At 39.1% G+C, this 21,985-nt stretch overlaps 1 protein-coding gene across 1 annotated transcript in view; it reads left to right on the top strand.

The window, feature by feature from the left end:
* Positions 1-2,157: 2,157 nt before the first annotated feature.
* The window catches only part of DTWD2 (DTW domain containing 2), a 112,362-nt gene continuing 92,534 nt past the window's right edge, over positions 2,158-21,985 (top strand). Inside the window, exon 1 of the mRNA XM_030317032.1 lies at positions 2,158-2,404. Coding sequence (XP_030172892.1) covers positions 2,166-2,404 — 239 coding nt within the window. The 5' untranslated portion in view covers positions 2,158-2,165. The remainder of the gene's footprint in view (positions 2,405-21,985) is intronic.

Raw genomic sequence — 21,985 nt, 5'->3', positions numbered from 1 at the left:
AGTGTTGCTTAAAGGAACTTTTGCGCCCCTTCTTGGTGTCTAGGCATTTCCCAGATATTGGGTCACTGATGGTCTTAATTCTGACATGAGTCTATTCCAGGAGGGCAACCTCACATAAAGTAGCAGCTGCTGGGTAGGTGGTACATATCCTTGGGCTTCTCAAGGCCAGGGTTAACAAACTTGAATATTGGGCGAATTTCTTGCTTTCCAGAGGGCTGAATGACTCTTTTCTCCCAACTGTGGCTGCATCCCTGCTGCATGGGAGTTTTCTTTGATTCTGGTTAACCTCTGGGAGAACAGATTTATAGAGAAGCAAGGGTGGAGCAAGAGACCATTTATGTACCTATGACAATATTCTAAGCAAGAGATGATGGGGGCTTGAACCAGGGCAGAAGTAATACAAGAGGTAAATAACTGGATTTTGGTTACTTTGAAAGGTAAAGCCAGACATCTGATTGGGTTAAAGGGAAAGCCAAATATAAGTAGGCTCGTCAGGACTGATTTGCCCTCACATATCTCACAGCTGGGAGGAATTTTAAATGACTTAAGAGAACATTTCACATCTTGAAACCAGAGAAAAGTTGTCTAAAGGTTGTCACACAAGAATTTAGTTTTGGCAGTTAAAGAATTGGTTTTCCAACCTAAATCTGCAGCCAATATTTCATTATTTTCTGATTCACCTCTCTTTCTACAGTCTCTGGGTTTTCATTATCTCACCATTTCGGATGGCATTAAGTGTCAGTTCTTTCTCCCTTCCTACATCCATCACCAGGTGAGTCTGTCAGCTTTTTTCTCTTTCTTAGAGTACTCCAAAAAGAGATGAGAGGTACTGTTTCCAGGGGGGAAAGAATGCAGAATAATTAAAAATAATAGCCCTGTATTCCATTCATCAGCTTGGTTTTAAGATGACTGAAAACCTCATACTGAAATAAACACCCTAAGAAATACACAATACTCCTCTATTACTGTTAGTGGTAAATCTACTTTGTTTTATATTTAATTCCTTCATAGCTCTAGAATCAAATAATTGTGATTGCAAAACTTGAAGAACTGATGAAAACTAATTTTAAAATTTTTTTTAATGTTTAGTTTTTGAGACACACAGAGAGAGAGAAACAGACACAGAGAGAGTGCAAGCGGGAAAGGGGCAGAGAGAGAGGCAGACACAGAATCTGAAGCAGGCTCCAGGCTCTGAGCTGTGACACAGAGCCGGAGGCAGGCCGGAACCCACTAACTGTGAGATCATGACCTGAGCCAAAGTCCCACGCTTAACTGACTGAGCCACCCAGGTGCCCCTAATTTTTTGTTTAAACGTTGAATACTGGTAGAAGTCACATAAAATTTTAATAAATCAGCACCCATTTTGGGCAAGTAGTACTTCTGCTTTCATTCTATGGTGGACTTCATCTTTGCTTTTAACAAACTGCAGGCTACATTGCTGTTATTCAGAAGCTGTAAATAACTTGGACAAGGTAGTTATCATTCTATGGTTTTTTCCCCCCTCATGCAGAAAATCTCAGCCCTCTGTTTCCTATCTTAGGGGCCTCAGATAACTGAAAAGCCTCATTGAACATTTGGTGTCTAGTGCAAAATAGTATGCTTGATGCCGAGGAGGAATACCAAGATGTACAGGACACAGAGCCCTGCCCTTCTAGAGCAAGAATTTGGATGAAGCGGCCCAGCGGAGAAACCAACCGTCAGTCGGTACAACCTCTCCTTTTTTGGCCTTTCGCTATCAAGTACATCCAGTGTGTATCAAGTGTGGTGTGCACTCAACTAGTTTAATTCCCAAACTGCCATCCTAAGGTGGGAAATGCAGAATTCTATTTAATTTTCACTTTTAAAGGGGTGATTATGGGTTTGCAGTCTTAGGTGTTTGCGGAGGGATTTCCTTTTTCCTGTCCCGGAGAGGCGTACCTAATTCCCACCTGCTTCCTAAGACAACCCGTACTTCCCTTCCTGGTCTAAGAGCTCACTGAGCACTGACCAATAGGTTCGGCCCGATTTCTCTGAGGGGCGGGACCTCGTGCCTGGGCTTCGGAGACCCGCCCCCCGTACGTGGCCTGCGTGCGTGACGACGTGCGGTGCGAGGCGGTTTCTCCAGAGTGTGGCGCCCCCCGGCGGCAGCGAGAACTCAATGTGACAACCGGACCTGAGCGCCTGCCATGGAGCCGCAGAAACAGGCGCGAACACCCGGGGACCCCGTCGCGTGGCCGCGTGGGCCCTCGAGTTCTCAGACGCCGGACGACGAGGAGGGGCCGGAGGGCAACACAGCGCCCGCGGCGGCTTTTCTGGGCGCGGAGGCGGACGACGCCTGTGCGGACGCGGACGACGCCTGTGCGGACGCGCTGTGGGAGCTGCCGGTGGAGCCCGCCGAGCGGAGGCCCGAGTGCAGCCGCTGCAGGTGACCGCAGAGCGGGGAGGCGGGGACCGTGGCCGGCGGCGGCTTTCGGGGGAGGCTGCAGCGCCCCCTGCCGGGAAGGCGGCTACTCAGGCTCCACCCAGGGGAGCGCTGCCTCTGGCATCTCCGCGCGTGTGTCCGCTGGTGACCTTGGAATCACTCTGTGAAATTGCTGTTACAGCCTTGTAGTAAGAAGCCGTTCACTCAGGTTCATGAGCGTTTAGCCTTACTTCCTGCAAGACACTGAACGTGTCATGGGATGAGAGTTCTGCTGTTGACAAACTTAAGAGTATGATATGGGAAGTAAGGGGTAATGACAGTAATGCTTACAGTAATGAACACTTTCCTGCTCGAGTGACATAGTCATCTCACAGTAAAAAAAGCATAAGTAATTAGAGGAGACAGTCAAGGTGGCTAGGAGAATAGTTAAGATTGTTTTTTCTGAATTCTGAATTCATTTATTGAGCACCTGTTGTGTGCCAGGCACTGTGCTAGATCTGGGGAATTCAGGCACGGAGAACACAGACATGGTCTCTGCCCTGAATGGGGCACTTACAGTCTAATGAAGAGACAATTTATTAAACAGGTAACGATAACTAGCCCTGAATGCTCACAGTATGCCCAGTTGTTTCAGTGATACCTCATTGTGGTGGTGTCCTTCAGGATTGCTTTCCCTGCTTGTTTGCGTTTCATGCTGTTCAGATACACGATTCTCTTTAACTTGTGGGTGTTCAGGATCTTTTCGCTTGGTTACTGAAGGTCTCCATCTATCACCTGTCTTTCTGTTGCCTTCCACAATCTTAACGGTTAGATAGTGCCTCTGCTTCCTCACCTGGGAATGAATAGCTCAGCAGTTTGTCATCATGTCCTGCACAGCCCTGACAAGGCTCTCGTTAAAGTCACCAGTAATCTCCCTCAAATGAAATCCACTGTATCTTTTTCTCTTCACTTTTATACTAGATCTCTTGGCGGCATTCTGGAGTTGAATGCCGACTTCTTGAAACACTATTTCTTTGGTTTCACTGTGGTTTATCTGCTTTGTCTGCCCTCGTCGTCTTTCCCTGTTCTTCTGAAAATCTAAATGTTGGGCTTCCTCAGCTCTTGATTCTAGATTCTCTTATCTTATAACCCCACACATTTTCCGCAGGTGATGTTGCCAGTTTTCATGGTAAGATCGATACCCAAATACTTCTAGCTCAGACCTTTGTCCTGAGCTCCAGACCTATGCATTCATTTAACCAGTGTTGATGGAGTGCTTTGCAGATTCTTGGTAATATGGTGCATTCTGTGCCCTCGTGGGTTGTTCAGTCTGTTATTGGATACAGATAACAAACCAGCAACCAAATATGTAATTATGGAACAGAAAAGCAAAAGCAAACAAACAATGAAGCAAAGGAATGGGATGCTGTGACATAAAATAGGATGGTATCAGGAAATACTTCTGAGGAAATAGCATTTATACTAAAATTTGAAAGATGAGAAGAATCCAGGGAAGAGAAAAGAATTCAAAGAAGGAGAACAGAAGGCCAGACTGGTTTCATGTCTTTACTACTTGATTGCTTGGAGTATCTTATGTTGGACATTTTGGGCTTTTCCCAGGGTTGGGTTGTACGTCCCCAGAGGAAGGGATCTTGAGTGTAGGGATCTGTTTATATCTCCTAAGTGTACTATCGAGAGTAAGACATTCAATATAGACTTTTGAGGAGGATGAATAATTTGTGTCTAGAAGGGACTGCATGTTTGAATGGAAGGGGTGTACGAATACAATTTATTTAAACAAGCTCCCTAAAGGTGTTAGGAGATAACACTTAACAGTGCTGCAAAGGGGTCACTAGGATGCTAAAAGACAAGTTATTACAAATATAAACCCAAGGCTAAATTATCATGCTAGTTTTATCATCTGGTTTTTGCTCTATTTAGAACTGCTGATTATAAATGCTATAGTTTTTTTTTTTTTAAAGAAAATTAGTCTCCTACATTTAGCGAAGATTTGAAATTTTCCAGTCCACTCCCTGCTCCACTTAATAGATTTTATTTTTTAGGGAAGTCTTAGATTCACAACAAAATTGAGTGGAAGGAGTAGAGACCTATGTTCTGCCTCCACCCTGGTATCTTCCCTCATTAGCAGCATCCCCTGCCAGAGCAGTACATTTGTTAAAATGGATGAACATCATCATAATTCAATGTGCATAGTTTTACACTGGGGTCCGCTCTTGGAGTTGTACATATTTTGATTTTGGAAAACTTCATAATAATATGTATCCACTATTATAGTATACTATAGAGTATTGTTACTCTCCTAAAATTTTCTTTGCTCTGCCTTTTCATCCATCCCTACACCCTAACGTAATCTGCTTTTTAGAAAATAAGAATGACTTTGATTTTAGTTTATTTCCAGTTACATTTAGTTAATATTTTAGGATTATGATTCATTCCAACATTTGTGCACTTTGCTTCTCCTACTGAAATTTTGTACCTTTTAAAAGTTCTTCTCCCCTTTGGCACAGTATGCATTTTATTTATTTAATTGGTTTAACTAATTTTATTATTATTATTTTTTTACATTTTTTAAAATGTTTGCTGTTTTGAGAGTGACAGAGAGACAGAACATGAGCACAGGAAGGGGAGGGGCAGAGAGAGAGGGAGACACAGAATCTGAAGCAGGCTCCAGGATCTGAGCTGTCAGCACAGACTCTGATGCGGTGCTTGAACTCACAAACTGCGAGATCACGACCTGAGCCAAAGTCAGACACTTAACTGACTGAGCCACCCACGTGCCCTGTTCAACTAATTTTAATTGGTTAGATTATCATTCTAGAAGTCTGGAGAATATTTAGGTGTTACCAGTAAAATATAAACTAATTGATGGCTCTTTATATTTTATTTCATTAAGCTGTTAGGGTTATACTAGTTTCCTGGATGAACTTACCTACATTTATGCTTATAATAGTTCTTAAAACCAAAATGCATTCTTAGATTTGAGTGATCAGCAAGTCACAATTATTTGGCCATTTACTTTAAGCAGTATTCACTTCTCTAAACGTATTACTGTAATTGTCATAGTCTTGGAGTTCCAAAAATTGGTTTTATTCAGGAAGTACAAACTCAGTTTAACTTCACAGCAGAATCTTGCTAGTTGGAAATACAAGTCCTCTGAAACATGAATGGGATATTCTTTCAAAGATCCCAAACTAATTTGTTATTGCTGGATACATATTAAGAGTGTGTTCCTCTTGAGGGAACAGGATGTACAGGATTACAGTGTATAGAGAATAGTGTATTTGGACAGCTTGGTGGAAAGGAGGGAGTGGAAAGAGGCAAACCTGTAGAGATTAGCGGTGGCTGCTCTCGGAAGGACCAGGTAAGCAGTTAGGGAGGTTAAGAAAAATTGTGCTGAATGTACTAGGAACCAACAAACCAAGCACTGGAGTATTTTGTATTTTTTAATTTTTTAAATATTTATTTATATTTAAGAGGGAGAGAGAGACAGAGTGCAAGTGGCAGAGGGACAGAGAGAAAGGGAGACAGAATCCGAAGCAGGCTCCAGGTTGTCAGCATAGAGCCCGACGTGGGGCTCGCACACACCAGCTGTGAAATCATGACCTGAGCCGAAGTTGGACGTTTAACCGACTGAGCCACCCAGGTGCCCCTGGAGTATTTTTATATTTAGCTGATTGTCACAAGTTCAACTTCATTAAGTGGCTTTTAGCTGTAATAATTTATATTCTATTTTATTAAAAAAATGGAAACTGGTTGGTGATATGGTGGTAAAAGTCTTGACTGGGAAGAGTTAAGGCCTCATTCTAGTAAAGATGCTAGGCATCTTAATTATACTTTTACATCTTCTATAGATAAGGCCATGGGTCTGAGGATAAGACTTAGAAACCACTTGCAAATCATTGGTCCTAAGAATAATGGAATAATGTCAAAATATGCAGTAGTTTTTAATTTGTCTGAGGGAGGGAAACAGTAGCAAGGGCATGCACACAGAGTGACACAGGCCCTGAGGCAGAAATTTTTCTTTCTCCAGTGCTTTCTTCCCCCAAAAGTAAAAAAATTATAACGATTATAATATACCACACCAGTATATTTAGTATGTATGTATTTATTTATTTATTTAGTGCCCATATGTGTGCATGAGCAGGGTAGGGGGCAGAGGGAAAGAGAATATTAAGCAGGCTCCACAGGACCATGAGATCATGACCTGAGCCAAAATCAAGAGTCAGATGCTTAACAGACTGAGCTACCCAGGTGCCCCTAGCACACATTTTTTGAGCACTGACCACATGCAGGTTACCTATCAGGCCTAGGTATTTTACATGCAATATTTTATTTATTTCTCATAACAGCATTCTAGAGTTGGTGATATTGTTAGCTTTTAAATAACGAGAAGGTACAACACCAAAAAAACAAATAATTGGATTAAAAATGGGCAGAGAACCTAAACACATATTTTTCCACAGAAGATATACAGTTGGCCAACAGACACATGACAAGACGATCAACATCACCCATCATTGGGGAAATATGAATCAAAAACCGCAATGAGATATCACTTTACACCCAACAGAATAGCTAGAATCAAAAATTCAAGAAATAACAAGTATTGATGAGGATGTCGAGAAAAGGGGACTCTTGTACATGCTGGTGGCAATGTAAATTGGTGAAGCCACTGTAGAAAACAGTATGGAGGTTCCTCAAAAAGTTGAAAATAGAACTACCATATGATCCATTAATTCCACTACTGGGTGTTTACCCAAAGGAAATGAAAACACTAATTTGAAAAGATACATGCACCCCTGTGTGTTTTGCAGCTTTATTTTTAATAGCCAATATATGGAAACAACCCAAGGTTCTATCTATAAATGATAAAGGATATGTTATGTGTGTATACATATATGTGTGTGTGTGTGTGTGTATTATTTGTAATATTATAACGTGATATATTTTTTGTACATATGTAAAATGGAATATTCCTCCGCCAAAAAAAGAGAGATCTTGTCATTTGCAACTACATGCATGGACCTAGAGGGTGAAATAAATCAGACAGAAAAACACAAATATCATCTGATTTCACTTATATGTGGAATCTAAAAAAAACCAAATGGACAAAGAGACAAACAAAAAACCCCCCAGACTCTTAAATACGGAAAATAAACTGGTGGTTGCCAGAGGGGAGGTGAGGGGTGGGTGGTGGTGAAATAGGTGAAGGGGATTAAGAGGTGCAGACTTGCAGTTATAAAATAAATAAGTCATAGAGTTGAAAAGTGCAGCATATATTGAAATATATAGTCAATAACATTTTAATAACATTGCACGGTGACAGATATGACTACACTTATCATGGTGAGCCCTTAGTAATGTGTAGAATTGTCGAATCATTATGTTGTAGTCCTGAAGCCAGTATAACACTGTAGGTTATTTATAATTCAGTAAAATTTAAAGATAAATGATGAGGAGAAAGGAGTAATAATTAGGTAACAGAATTCAGTCTCTGCTCCAGTCCATCTGGCTCCTGAGCTCAGCCAGCACTTGACCTGGCTCTTTGTTTGCTGAAGAAGCCTTATGATTTTGTTGGTAGAGTAGGTGTAGTCACTAGTTGAAGTGGAGCCACTAAGGCTGCAAGATTTTCATACTTTTTATTTATTTATTATTTATTTATTTTTAAATGTCAGTGGGGGAGAAGCAGAGAGAGAGGGAAAGAGATAATCTCAAGCAAACTCCTTGCTGTCATCACAGAACCTCACATGGGGCTCGATCTAATGAATCTGGGAGATCATGACCTGACCTGAAACCAGGAGTCAGATGCTTAACTGACTGAGCCACCCAGGTGCCCCTTATTTATTTATCTTTAGAGTAGGCTTCACACCCAATGTGAGGCTTAAATTCACGGCCCTGAGGACTAAAGTCTCACGCACTATGGACAAAGCCAGCCAGGCATCCCTGATTTTCTTATTTTTTAAATTGAAGTATGTTCAGAGGTGCCTGGGTGGCTCAGTGGGTTAAGCGTCCGACTTTGGCTCAGGTCATGATCTGGCAGTTGAGTTTGAGCCCCGTGTTGGACTCTGTGCTGACAGCTCAGAGCCTGGAGCCTGCCTCTGATTCTGTCTCCCTGTCTCTCTGCCCCTCCCCCACTTGTGCTCTGTCTGTCTCTATCTCTCTCAAAAATAAATAAAAACATTAAAAAAACTTTAAACTGAAGTATTTTTACTTCAAGCTTAGTAAAAAGATGCCTGTGCTTTAGTATTCTCTAACTCCTTTTTTTTTTTTTAATTAAAAAAAAATTTTTTTTTTCAACGTTTATTTATTTTTGGGACAGAGAGAGACAGAGCATGAACGGGCGAAGGGCAGAGAGAGAGGGAGACACAGAATCGGAAACAGGCTCCAGGCTCTGAGCCGTCAGCCCAGAGCCCGACGCGGGGCTCGAACTCACGGACCGCGAGATCGTGACCTGGCTGAAGTCGGACGCTTAACCGACTGCGCCACCCAGGCGCCCCTAACTCCTTTTTTTTAAATTGAGATATTATTGACATAACATTATGTAAGATTTGATACATTTATATAATGCAGTATGATTAGCACTGGTAGTGTTAGCTTTGATTACATAATTATTATATCTTTTTTTTCTGGTGAGAAAAAAGAAGTTTTAAGATCTAGTCTCAGAAAATTTGAAGTATAGTCCCTGACTTATGATGGTTCAACATAGGATTTTTCAACTTGACAGTGGTGTGGGAGCAATACACATTTAGTAGAGTCTGTACTTTGAATTCTTAATTTTTACTTTTTCCTGGTCTGACGGTATGTGGTACGATATTCTCATGATGCTGGATGGCAGCAGGGAGCTGTAGCTCCCAATCAGCTGTGTGGTCATGAGAGTAACAACCAATGCATTTGCAACCATTCTGTGCCCATATAGCCATTCTGTCTTTCGCTTTCAGTACAGTAATCCATAAATTATGTGAGATATTCAACATTACTAAAAATAGTCTTTGTTAGATGATTTTGCCCAACAGTAGATAAGTGTTCTGAGCACATTTAAGGTTGGCCTGGCTAAGCTATGGTATTTGGTAGGTTGGGTGTATTAAATGCATTTTGACTCAGGTTATTTTCAGCTTTGATGTGTTTATGAGAATGTAACCCTGTTGTAAGTTGAGGGAGATCTGCATATCGTACATTACTGTTGACTCTAATCACTATACTGTGTATTTGATTTGTAGAACTTAATTCATCTTCTAGTTCCAAATTTATACCTTTTAACAACATCTAGCTCCTTTACTGAAATTTTTAACCTTTCCTTTTTCTTTAGGTTTGGATATTCTGGAGAAAAAAAGTGGTGGGGATAAAATCATGAGAGAGGGATGGAGGGGAGACTGCAGGTGTTTAAGAAGAATGCAAGAGCCACACATTGGCAGCCAACAGATGTTTTGCTTTGAATTGGTATTTTACCAGCTTTTAAATTAGTTCTAACAGTTAAAAATCAAGATGGTTTATCTCAAAAATCCAGATTTCTGGCTTCCTTGAGAATACGAAGATCTAGCAGTTCAGGGAGTATCTTTCTGAGCAGTATTGGTTGAGCTGAGTATTGGTTATGACCTTGGGTTGGGCGAGATCTGTCCAGGGCACCATAGCTCCTTAGCTATTCCTGCTTGATTTATTTTATTAACTAGTAGGGATTTGCTTTTTGTTTCTGGGTCTCATGTACACTATTGTGACTGGTCTGCTTAAGCAGTGGGGTGAATCAGACTGCAAGTTTGGTAGGTACAAGTGAAAAATGGTGATTCCTAAGGGAATTAGTTTAGAATACACTAAGAGTATTGAATTGGTATCAGCACTTAGGTTTAGAAAACAAACTATTTTGGTAAATTTAAAATCAACTATATTAAAAAAATTAAAAAAAAATTTTTTTTTTAATTAAAAAAATTTTTTAATGTTTATTTATTATTGAGAGACAGAGAGACACAGAGTGTGAGCAGGGGAGGGGTAGAGACAGGGGGAGACACAGAATCTCAAGTAGACTCCAGGCTCTGAGCTGTCAGCACAGAGCCCGACGCGGGGCTTGAACTCATGGACTGTGAGATCATGACCTGAGCCGAAGTCGGTCGCCTAATCAACTAAGCCACCCAGGAGTCCTTTAATGTTTATTCTTGAGAGAGAGACAGAGACAGAGACAGACAGAGACAGAGTGTGAATGGGGGAGGGGCAGAGAGAGAGACACACACATACACAGAGTCGAAGCAGGCTCCAGTCTCTGAGCTGTCAGCACAGAGCCCGACGTGGGGCTTGAACTCACGAGCTGTGAGATCATGACCTGAGCCGAAGTTAGACGCTTAACCAACTGAGCCACCCAGGAGTCCCTAAAATCAACTAGATTCTTGATGCTGATTTTTAGAGTAAAAAATTAGATAATTTGAAAATTTAATTCTTTGTTCATATCAAAAGTATCATATTCCTAAGAGAAAAGTATGAAGTTAATTTGTTCTTTCCTATTGGTATAGAAAATATGTTTATTCTTTGAAGTACTTCATTTGTAATATATGTGGAAAGCTAACTGATTTACAAATTACTGTGCAAACTAATCATATGTTCAAAGTTGAGCAAAGATGATATATGTTAAGAGGGAATTTTTTTTCTTAATCTTAATTAAGTCTCCAAAGAGGAGTGACCAATTTTAAAAACCACGTTAGAGCTTTCTAAATGTTTGATTTATTTTCCCCAAGAAAAATAAGAATTATATCATTACCCTCTGATGGATAGAAGTTTTCTTCAAAGAACATCAAAGCACATTAATTTTTAAAGTACATTTGCCCAAAATTAATAATTCATCATTCTGTTCGTGCTTATGTAGTGAGAAAAAATTTTCAGAAGTAGTCTAGTAAAAAATTTGGTATCATTTAAAAAGGGTTCACAGGTTACAAAGTGCTTTACCTGTGCATTTTAATTTAATACATAAGACAACTTTGATTTAAAGTTATTCCTTTTTATAGACTCTCAGGGTCAGGTGACTAGTGAGGGGCTTTCATACTTTTATTCCTACACCATATAGTAAAAGATTATATTGAAGCGAGCAGTGTGACTACTCTTGTTTTCCTGCTGCATATAATAAATATTTCCAGTGAGCTGTTTCTTCGTGGTCTTTGAATCTGTAGATTCTTTTCCTGTTCCCTGGCTGTTTTTAGTTATTTTGGGATGAGAGATTTTTAATTACTGTCTTTTTTAAGATTGAGCTTTTATTTCTTGAATCCTTTACCTGCCTAAGGTCAGTTTCTTATTTGTCAGTAGGTCCTCATTTTTCAGTCAGAAAGGCAAATTCGAAGATATTACTGATTAGGAATTTATTTTGTTTTCCCCTGTTCATTTATTTGTTTGCTTCTCTCTGTCTCTCTCCTCTCTCTCTCTCTCTTTTTTTTTTTTTTTTTTTTTTTGGCTTTCTCTACTGGAAGCCTCATGAGAAGGCTGTGGGGAAAAAAGGTAGCAGTGAAATGAAGTAAGTAGAAGTCTTCCAGAGTTCCTTGGGGGAAAAAAATGAAGCTATAGAATGAGTCTCTGGACTTTGCAAAGGGCGAGAGGGGTTAACCTCTTGGAGAAATATCTGACTCTTTGCCTATGTAGACGTGTTACTTGGCAGGCTACTTTTTTTTTTTTTTTTAATTGTGCTAAAATGTACATGTATAATACTTACCATTTTAACTATTTTTTAAAAAAAATTTTAACGTTTATTTATTATTGAGAGACAGAGCATGAGCAGGGGAGGGGGGAGACACAGAATCTGAAGCATCAGCACAGAGCTTGACGTGGGGCTCAAACTCACAAACTGTGAGATCATGACCTGAGCCAACGTTGGATGCTTAACTGACTGAGCCACCCAGGCGCCCCTCATTTTAATTACTTTTAACTGTATAACTCAGTGTCATTGATACGTTCGTAATGTTCTGTAACCGTCACTACTATCTGTACGCAACACGTTTTTCATCATTGTCAATGTTGACTCCGAACCCATCAAATAATCACTTCCCATACCTTCCCCCCACCCGGCCCAGCCAGTGGTAACTTCTATTTTATTTTGTATTTCTATGAATTTGCTTATTCTAGATTCTTCATGTAACATATAATACTTACCTTCTGTGTCTGACATTTCACTTAGAATGTTTTCAAGTTCTCTCCATGTTGTAGCATATCAAAATTTCTTTCCTTTTTATGGCTAAATTATATGTATATACCACTTTTGTTTATCCATCATTCATTTTTTTTTTCTTATTTGTTAAAATAACAATGGTTTGTTGATGAACACTTGGTTTGTTTCTACCTTTTGGCTATTGTGAATAGTGCTGCTGTGAACCTTGGCACACAAATATCTGTTTTTGTTCCAATAATTTTGGGTATATACCTAGGAATGGAATTGCTGGGTCATGTGGTAGTTCTGTGTTTGACTTTCTGAGGAGTCGCCAAACTGTTTTCCAGTTCCGTTTCAAACAGAGGTCATTAGATTAAAAAAAATGTTTATTGATTTATTTTGAGAGACAGGGTGTGTGTGCGCGCACATGTGTGAGCCAGGAGGAGGGGCAGAGAGAGAATCCCAAGCAGGTTACGCACTGTCAGCACAGAGCCTGATGCAGGGCTCAATTTGCAGACGGTGAGATCATGACCTGAGCTGAAATGAACAGTCAGACCCTTAACCAACTGAGCCACCCAGGTGCCCCGAGGTCATTAGATTTTTAACATCTGGTTCTGCTCATTTTATTCCTTTCCTGGAGACCTTCCATGCTTGTATTTCAGGTACACAGTGGAGTCGAGGCTCTAGTGTGTCATCCAAAGCCTTTGCATCTCTTCCTCCACCGTACCCTTCCCGTACCCTCTCTTCTAACCACCTGGAATGCGTCCCTCGAACAGGTGTTTTTCATGTTCTGCTTTATGCCTTTGTTCTCTTATTTCCTCTGTACCCTTTATTAGGATCAGAAGGCTTACAAACATGGTGATGGACGTGCACAAAGAGACAATAAATCTGTGAACATTAACTCATGGACGTGAGGAAAAATGGGTCTTGAAAATATGGGGGGTTATGCCTTTGGGTTAATACGAAACAAAATCCTGGCGCTGGGCAGTTGGGCGGAAGGTTGTTTACAGTGGACATGAGGCATCACCTCTGTTTGTCTTAGCTAGCCAGGGAATGAGACAGAGCAAATAACCTCAGGGTTAACAAGGTACCTTTTCTGATTAGAGCCCTAATCAGGTCTGCTCTGGGCAGCTTCACCTGCAGCAGTGGTCTACAGTCCGATTCACCTGTTTAGCTAACTTGGTCCTTTCCTCCTGTTAAAGCAGCTTTCTGCTATAGTACTAAATTGGGGGGCACTTCTGCCCTGAATACCTAATCTTGGTTATTTCATATACCTATGTTCTTTATTGGGAACTTTCCTCCACTCTCTCTATACTGGGGCTTTGGCCCCACCTTCTCTATACTTATTTACCTAATCTTGTTTACCCAAACTTGGGTGTAAATATCCTATGGCTTTCTAATTCTTTATGCCTTGATAACCCATTGGTGTAAGTCCAGGGAATTTCTAAGCTTATTCCCCACACTGGTTCTTTGAAAAGATCAACAAAGTTGAGAGATCTGTAGCCAAACTCATCAAAAAAAAAAAAAAAAAAAAAAAAAAAGAGAGAGAGAGAGGACTTAAAATCACAAATGAAAGAGAAGAAACTGGTAACACCACAGAAATACAAATAATTGTAAGAGAACGTTATGAAAAATTATATGCCAACAAACTGGACAACCTAGAAGTAATGGATAAATTCCTAGAAACATAAAATCTACCAAAAGCTGAAGCAAGAAGAAATAGAAAATTTGAACAGATTGATAACCAGCAATGAAATTGAATCAGTAATCAAAAACCTCCCAATAAATAGAAGTCCAGGACCAGATGGATTCAAAGGCAAATTCTACCAGATATTTAAAGAAGAGTTAATACTTATTCTCAAACAATTCCAAAAACTAGAAGAGGAGGGAAAACTTCCAAATTTGTTTTATGAGGTCAGTGTTACCTAGATACCATAACCAGGTAAAGACACTACAAAAAAAAAAAAAAAAAAAAAGAAAAAAAGAACTATCAGCCTGTATCTCTGATGCACTTAGATGCAAAAATCCTCAACAAAATACTTGCAAACTGAATCTAATAATACATTAAAAAAATTGTTCACCATGATCAAGTGGAAAATATTCCCAGGATGCAAGAGTGGTTCAGTATTTGCAAACCAATCAATGTGATACATCCCATCAATAAGAGATCATCTCAATATATGTAGAAAAAGCATTGGACAAAGTACAACAACATCCATTCATGATAAAACCCCTTGGGACACATGGGTGGCTCAGTTGGTTATGTGTCGACTCTTGATTTTGGCTCAGGTCATGATCTCACAGTTCATGAGATCAAGGTCCGTGTTAGGCTCTGGTACTGACATCATGAGCCTTCTTGGGATTCTCTCTCTTCCCTCTCTCTTTCTGCCTGTCCCCAGTCAGGTGCATGTGTGCACGCTATCGAAAACAACCCCCAAAAACAAAACAAAACAAAACAAAACAAAAAACCCCCAAAACCTCAACAAAGTAGATTTAGAGGGAAAATACCTAAACATAACAAAGACCTTACATGAAAAACTCACAGCTAGCATACTCAATTGGGGAAAACTCAGAGTTTTTCCCCTAAAGTCAGGAACAGGACAAGGGTGTCCATTCTCACCGCTGTTACTAAGCGTAGTAATAGAAGTCCTAGCCACAACAGTTAGACAAGAGAAAGAAATTAAAGACATCCACACTGGGAAGGAAGAAGTACAATTTTTACTCTTTGCAGATGACATAGTATTATATATAGAAAACCCTAAAGGCTCCACCAGAAATGTGCTAGAAATGGTAAGAAGTGTATTCAGTAAAGTCACATGACCTGAACTCAGTGTACAGAAATCTCTTGCATTTATGTGCACTAATAATGAAGCAGCAGAAAGAGAAATTAAGAAAACAATCCCATTTACAGCTGTACCAAAGATAATAAAATACCTAGGAATAAACTTAACTAAAGAGGTGAAAGACCTTTACTCTGAAAACTGTACATCATTGATAAAAGAAATTGAAGACAGCACAAAGAAATGGAAAGACATTCCATTTAACAAATATGTAACAAATATTGTTAAAATGTCTGTACTACCCAAAGCAGTCTATAGATTTAATGAATCCCTATCAAAATACCAATGGCATTTTTTTGCAGAACTAGAACAAACAATCCTAGAATGTGTATGGAACCACAAAAGACCCTAAATAGGTAAAGCAATCTTAAAAAAGAAAGACAAAACTGGAGGTAGCACAATTCCAGACTTAGAGTTATATTACAAAGCTGTAGTAATCAAAACACTATGGTAGGGGCACAAAAATAGACACATAGATCAGTGGAGCAGAGTAGAAAACCCAGAAATAAACCCACAATTATATGGTCAATTAATCTTCAACAAAGTAGGAACGAATATCCAATCAGAAAAAAGACAGGTTCTTCAACAATTGGTGTGGGGGAAAACTGGACAGTTACAAGCAAATGAATGAAACTTGACCACTTTCTTATACTATACACAAAAGTAAGCTCAGAAAGGATTAAAAACCTAAATGTGAGACTTGAAACCATAAAGATCCTAGAGGAGAGCACAGGCAGTAATGTCTTGACACTGGCCACTATAGTATTTTTCTGAATGTCTCCTGAGGCAAGGTAAATAAAAGGAAAAATAAACTATTGGGACTACATCAAAATAAAAAGCTCCTGCACAGTGAAGGAAATAATAAAACTAAAAGGCAACCTATGGAATGGGAGAAGATAATTGCAAATGACATATCTGATACAAGGTTAGTATCCAAATATAAAGAACTGTTACAACTCAACACCCAAAAAACAAATAATCCAATTAAAACATAGGCAGAAAACATGAACAAACATTTCTCCAAAGAAGACCTATACTATAGATGGCCAACAGACCCATGAGAAGATGCCCAACATCAGTCATCATCAGGGAAATGCAAATCAAAACTACAAAGAGATAGCGCTTCACACCTATCAGAATGGCTGAAATCAGAACAACAAATCAGAAAATACAAATCAGAAACAACAAATGTTGGTGAGGGTATGGAGAAAAAGAAACCCTCTTGCACTGTTGGTGGGAATGCAAACTGGTGCAGCCATTGTGGAAAACAGTATGGAGGTTCCTCAAAACGTTAAAAATAGAACTACTCTACCATCCAGTATTGCACTAATGGGTATGTACCCCCCTCACCCCAAAACAAAAACACTTAATTAAGGGAGATACCTGTGTTTATTGCAGCATTATCTACAATAGCCAAATTATATAAAGAAGATGTGTGTGTATGTATACACACACACACCTACATACAATGGAATATTATTCAGCCATAAAAAGAATGAAAGCTTGCCATTTGCAACAACATGGGTGGAGCTAGAGAGTATTATGCTAAACAAAAGAAGTCAGAGAAAGACAAATACCATATGATTTCACTCATATGTGGAATTTAAGAAACAGAACAAATGAGCAAAGGGAAAAAGAAAGAGAGGCAAACCGAGAAACAGACCCTTATCTATAGAAAACAAGTTGATAGTTACCAGATGGGAGGTGGCTGGAGGGTTAGAAATAGATGAAGGGGATTAAAGAGTATACTTATCATAATGAACACTGAGTAATGTGTAGAGTTGTTGAATCACTATCTTGTACACCTGAAACTAATATAATACTGTATGTTAACAACAGTGGAATTACAATAAAAAACTTAATTAAAAAGATAGTTATTGTCCTGTCAGATTCAATTTTGTACCTCTGATGAAGCATTTGAACTAGGAATAGGTAAGAAACAGCTCTGCCATAAACTTATTCATTTGTGATTTTGTAACTAGAACAGTATAGATTCAGTATGGATTCTTCAGTATAGATTCTTTACAAGTGTGTATGATTTCTTTGTGGGTGCCATTGTGAACCCTACCTGTTATGGAATGCCTCTTTTTATTTCAGGATACCACCTATCCTAACATATTACCGTATGACATACCACCTAAGGAGGGAATGTTATTCTATATGCTAAATATTAGTAATGTTTAATTCAAAGTGAAAGTGGTAATGTTTTCTTTTGGCATTCCTTTGGGTCATTTTACTTAATCTGCTTTGGAAACCACTGCTCTAGACATGCCGTCTGGGGCACAGGTCTCTGAAAGTCTTATCTAAAGATATTCTCTTTATGGCGTTACTTCCTCTATCAGTGTTTTTCTTTTCTTTCTACACCTATCCTTCCTCTACTCCTAGAAGAAGTTATAAAATAATGTAGTGATGAAAACAACTTTGGTGGGTATGAGAATATTATTGTTATTTATACTGGAAGCAGTCAGAGCATCTTAACAACTGATAAGATGTTACATGTTTTTATTACCTTTATGACATGAAAATTTATTTAATACTGTATTTATTATACTAAATTTTTATTATAATATGTTAATAATGAAAATGTGTTTCTTCTTTCATTGGTTATGCTGAATATTGTTTCAGAAATTTAAAAAGTATTTTATAGATTATTTAAGTTTCTTTAAAGGGACGGTAGAGGGCACTGTGGTATTTACTTTTTCAAAACCTATTTTAACATTAGAAAGTTTGGCATTTTTATGTGTAATGCAGTGTATCTCTTCAGCTAATCTATTGAAAAGCTATAAAACTCTTTGTTCTTTGCCTTTTCAGTCCGTTGGGACGATAAAAATTTTGTTGAGTACTGGAAACTTTGAGATGCACTATTTTTCTGGGTTCTACATTTGCTTTTGTTTAGTAGATAAAAGAAATCCTTTAAAAATAATAATTCTTGTAAATCTTTTCACTAATTTTTAAAGTTTGCCTTTGTGAGATTTTCTTGATTAAAATCAGTCCTATGAGAAAAATAGCTTTCAGTGAATATTATATACGAATTTAATTAAACTTTGGAAAGATGTTTTTTCTAAGTCCTAGCATCGCTAGTCATATGTCAGATACAATTTTATTTGCCTACAGCCTGTCAGAGATACCACGCCCGGAGTGACAGAGTACCCTTGTATTATAGCATGCACTGAGGAAGCCAGTCAATCTTAGTCTGACAGGAAACCTACATATTTATTCCTACATCTTTAATGAGAAAAGAAGAAAAAGCTTATTTCATAAAATTTCCTCAGGGAAATTATTTGAAAATTTCATTTATATTTTAAGAATGTAATTAACCTTAATTGGGTTGTACAGATTTTAAAGAAGATGAATCTTAATGATGGAAAACAGTATTTATAATACATTGCAATGCATTGTAAAATTTTCTCTCTTCTGCTTTTACAAGTCATTGTAAATGTAGAAGAAAGAAAAATCTCAACTCCTCCTTTGGTCATTCTATTATAAATTAGCTGAAAAATACTAGTCATAAATGATTATGTTTTTTATAACCTTTGCCTGCGATTTGGGAGTTATTCCCCAGAACTTTCTTGGTGTGTGACCAGCTTTGTGAAGGAGGACACTGAAAACCTCTGATGTGCTTAAGATCACTTAGCAAGATAATGAATGACCTTGTCAGTGACATATCTTAATAGTTACTCCCCAAACCTGTACCCATTTGGCCAGTTGATATTTCTTCAGACATTAACATTTCTTCTCCAGATTTACAAAAATTCTGGAAGTAACTTGATTTTTATTTTAAAATGAATGTTTACTATTATAAATAATCACTTTTGATGTGTAGTTATTTGGTATTTATTTTCCTGTCAACTGTAATAGTTCATAGGAAGCGAGGAACTTGTAAAAAATTCCTTCTGGCATAGATAGATAGAATAGGCTCCATGAGGGCAGGAATCTTTGTTACATTGCTCCAAGTGCCTAATTCTGTCACAGAGTTAGGTATACAATAAATATTTGAATAAAAATTTGTTGAATTTATGTTTAATCCATTATCAATTTGAAATATTTAAACCTTCAGGAGTTAAGTTTGGATGTAGGGAAGCTTGTTTGTTCTTCAGAGAAGGTTTTATTTTTTGTTTTTTTTTTTTTTGTTTTTTTTTTAAAGAGTTTTCTTTTTTTTTTTTCAACATTTATTTATTTTTTGGGACAGAGAGAGACAGAGCATGAACGGGGGAGGGGCAGAGAGAGAGGGAGACACAGAATCGGAAGCAGGCTCCAGGCTCTGAGCCATCAGCCCAGAGCCCGACGCGGGGCCCGAACTCACGGACCGCGAGATCGTGACCTGGCCGAAGTCGGACGCCTAACCGACTGCGCCACCCAGGCGCCCCCAGAGAAGGTTTTAGAATGAGGAGAACAATTTCTCTGCTACTTATCCAGTAGTTTGGTAAGAGATGGTTTAGCACTTGAGCAGCTAGTCACCAGCGCAGTGCATGCAAACAATTGTGGAGGAGGAAATTATGAGCGAACTTGCTGTTAAAGTAACAAGCAAGCCCAAATTTATATTGTAAAGTAACTTGCTAAACATAAACTTGGAATGCAAAATGTTTTAAAGAACTATAGTTTTATTAGAGCTTATTAGAACTATAATTAGGTTAATAGAGGGGACATGCTTTAAAATAAATAGGTAATGATGTTTTATGAGCCTGTCAAAGTAGAAGCCAAAAGAATTAATTTTAGCTTAAATCATCGTTATGGTTTTTACACGTAAAATGCTGTTTTTCTTTTTTGCTTTTGGTAAGTATTTCCTTCGGTAAATCTTTTTGTCTCAGGTGTTATTGCTTACCAGGATGGTCACAAATTACAGCAAAGGGAGATCTGAGACTCTGAATTTCATTTGTAATACAAACTAATTGCTTAAATATCAGAGAGGAAAGGAAGGAGAGATCAATATGTGATATGTTAGCAAAGGGAGGGGTAGGATGAGGAATTGTGTAGGAGGAGAACGGTGTCCCAAAGTGGAGGCAGGAGGGAATGCAGAGGGATCCCATCATGTGTTCTGCAGTATTCATTGGTAGCTTGTTATGCTAGGTGCTGGGGTGAAAAGTGGAAAGGCCACGTCTTTGCCCTCCTGCAGCCTACGTTGTAGGAAAGGAAGCCCCCCCTTCACGTAACATAATGCCGTCTAGTAGCAAAATGCCTGTCTCTTACTTAATTTAGGTTGAACATTATTTTTCCACCACATTTTCACATTTTTAAAAACAACAGCCTTATTAAGATATGATTCACGTATCGTGGCATTCATTCTTTTAAGGTATACAACTCAGAGGTTTTTGTTAAAGAAGACCACTATCGCAGTGGTTTTACCAGGGTTCTCTTTGAAGGTCTCTTTTCCAGATCTTTCCCTTAAGATGCCTTCTTCTTTTGGTAAAACATCCTGCTTGTTAGGCTCCACTAATTACCGGCTGATTGTCCTATCCTTTCTATCCAGTGCCCTAGGCTATACATATCTCAAGGGTCTGATCCACTTACAAGCAGGCAGGGGTAGTTTTTGAGGCCACTCTTTGAGGTTTGCTCGGACTGCAGGTGGGCTCTTCTTAAGCTGTCTCTTTGCATGGTTCTTTCTGATCCCCTGTCTGGCTTATGATACAGCTTGTTGGTCTCTATTAAGAGGAGTTATTGTCTTTGAGAGCACCCTTAGGCTTGAACTTGCTCACACTCTGTTTCAAATGAAGTCAGTCCCTTTAGGGAGAGCTTCAGAGCTCTCTTTTCTTACAGTCTGCCTCTCCTGGGCAGATTCTCCTAGCCAGTGTTCTGGGTACAGGGCTGAGCAAGCCTGTGGCTTGCTGCTTCTGGTGTCAAACTTAAGTTCTGTGAGCAGACTAGGTTGAGGACGCTTGGAGCTCTAGCATCGCCAGCGTCCTGCACTGCGGTAAAGCTTGTTTTATAGGAGGAAGGCTGTGTGGAGGAAGGCAGCCTCTGCTCTCTTGACCACACTTGCCAGAAATTTAGCCTGCTTGGAGTGGAGGGGGTGAGAAATGCTGGTGGCCTGCCTTGTTTGTGACATAAGGGATAAGCCTTGATTAAGAACTGGGAGGGAGTGGGGCACCTGGGTGGCTCAACCAGTTAAGCGTCCTAAGTGTCCCACCTTGGCTCGGGTCATGATCTCAACGGTTCATAAGTTCAAGCCCCACGTTGGGCTCTGTGCTGACAGCTCAGAGCCTGGAGCCTGCTTTGGAGTCTATGTCTCCCTCTCTCTCAAAAATAAATAAATATATTAAAAAAAAAACAAAACTGAGAGGGAGGTTGGTTCTCTTGGTCACACCTACATGGAGTGGAGTTTGTCAGCTTGACCTGGGGCAGGGTAGGAAATTGGTTATGGCTCAGATGCCACAAATGGTCCCAATACCAAGTTTTAGTAGATTTTCTGGAGTAATGTTTCTTTGTTTGAATATGCCCTAGAAAATTGCAAGGGACTTACAGTGATTGTTTTTTGTTCTTAACTTTATATTTTAATTCCACTTAAGTTAGCATAGTGTTATATTAGTTTCAGGTGTACGATAAGGTGATCCAAACATCCATGCATGACCCAATGCTCATCACGACAAGTGCACTCCTTAATCCCCATCATCTATTTCATCCATCCCTCCACCCATC

This window comes from Lynx canadensis, chromosome A1 (assembly GCF_007474595.2).
Source record: "Lynx canadensis isolate LIC74 chromosome A1, mLynCan4.pri.v2, whole genome shotgun sequence".
Classification (NCBI taxonomy): domain Eukaryota; kingdom Metazoa; phylum Chordata; class Mammalia; order Carnivora; family Felidae; genus Lynx; species Lynx canadensis.
The sequence above is the reverse complement of the archived record's forward strand: the minus strand, read 5'-3'. Positions and strand labels throughout refer to the sequence as shown.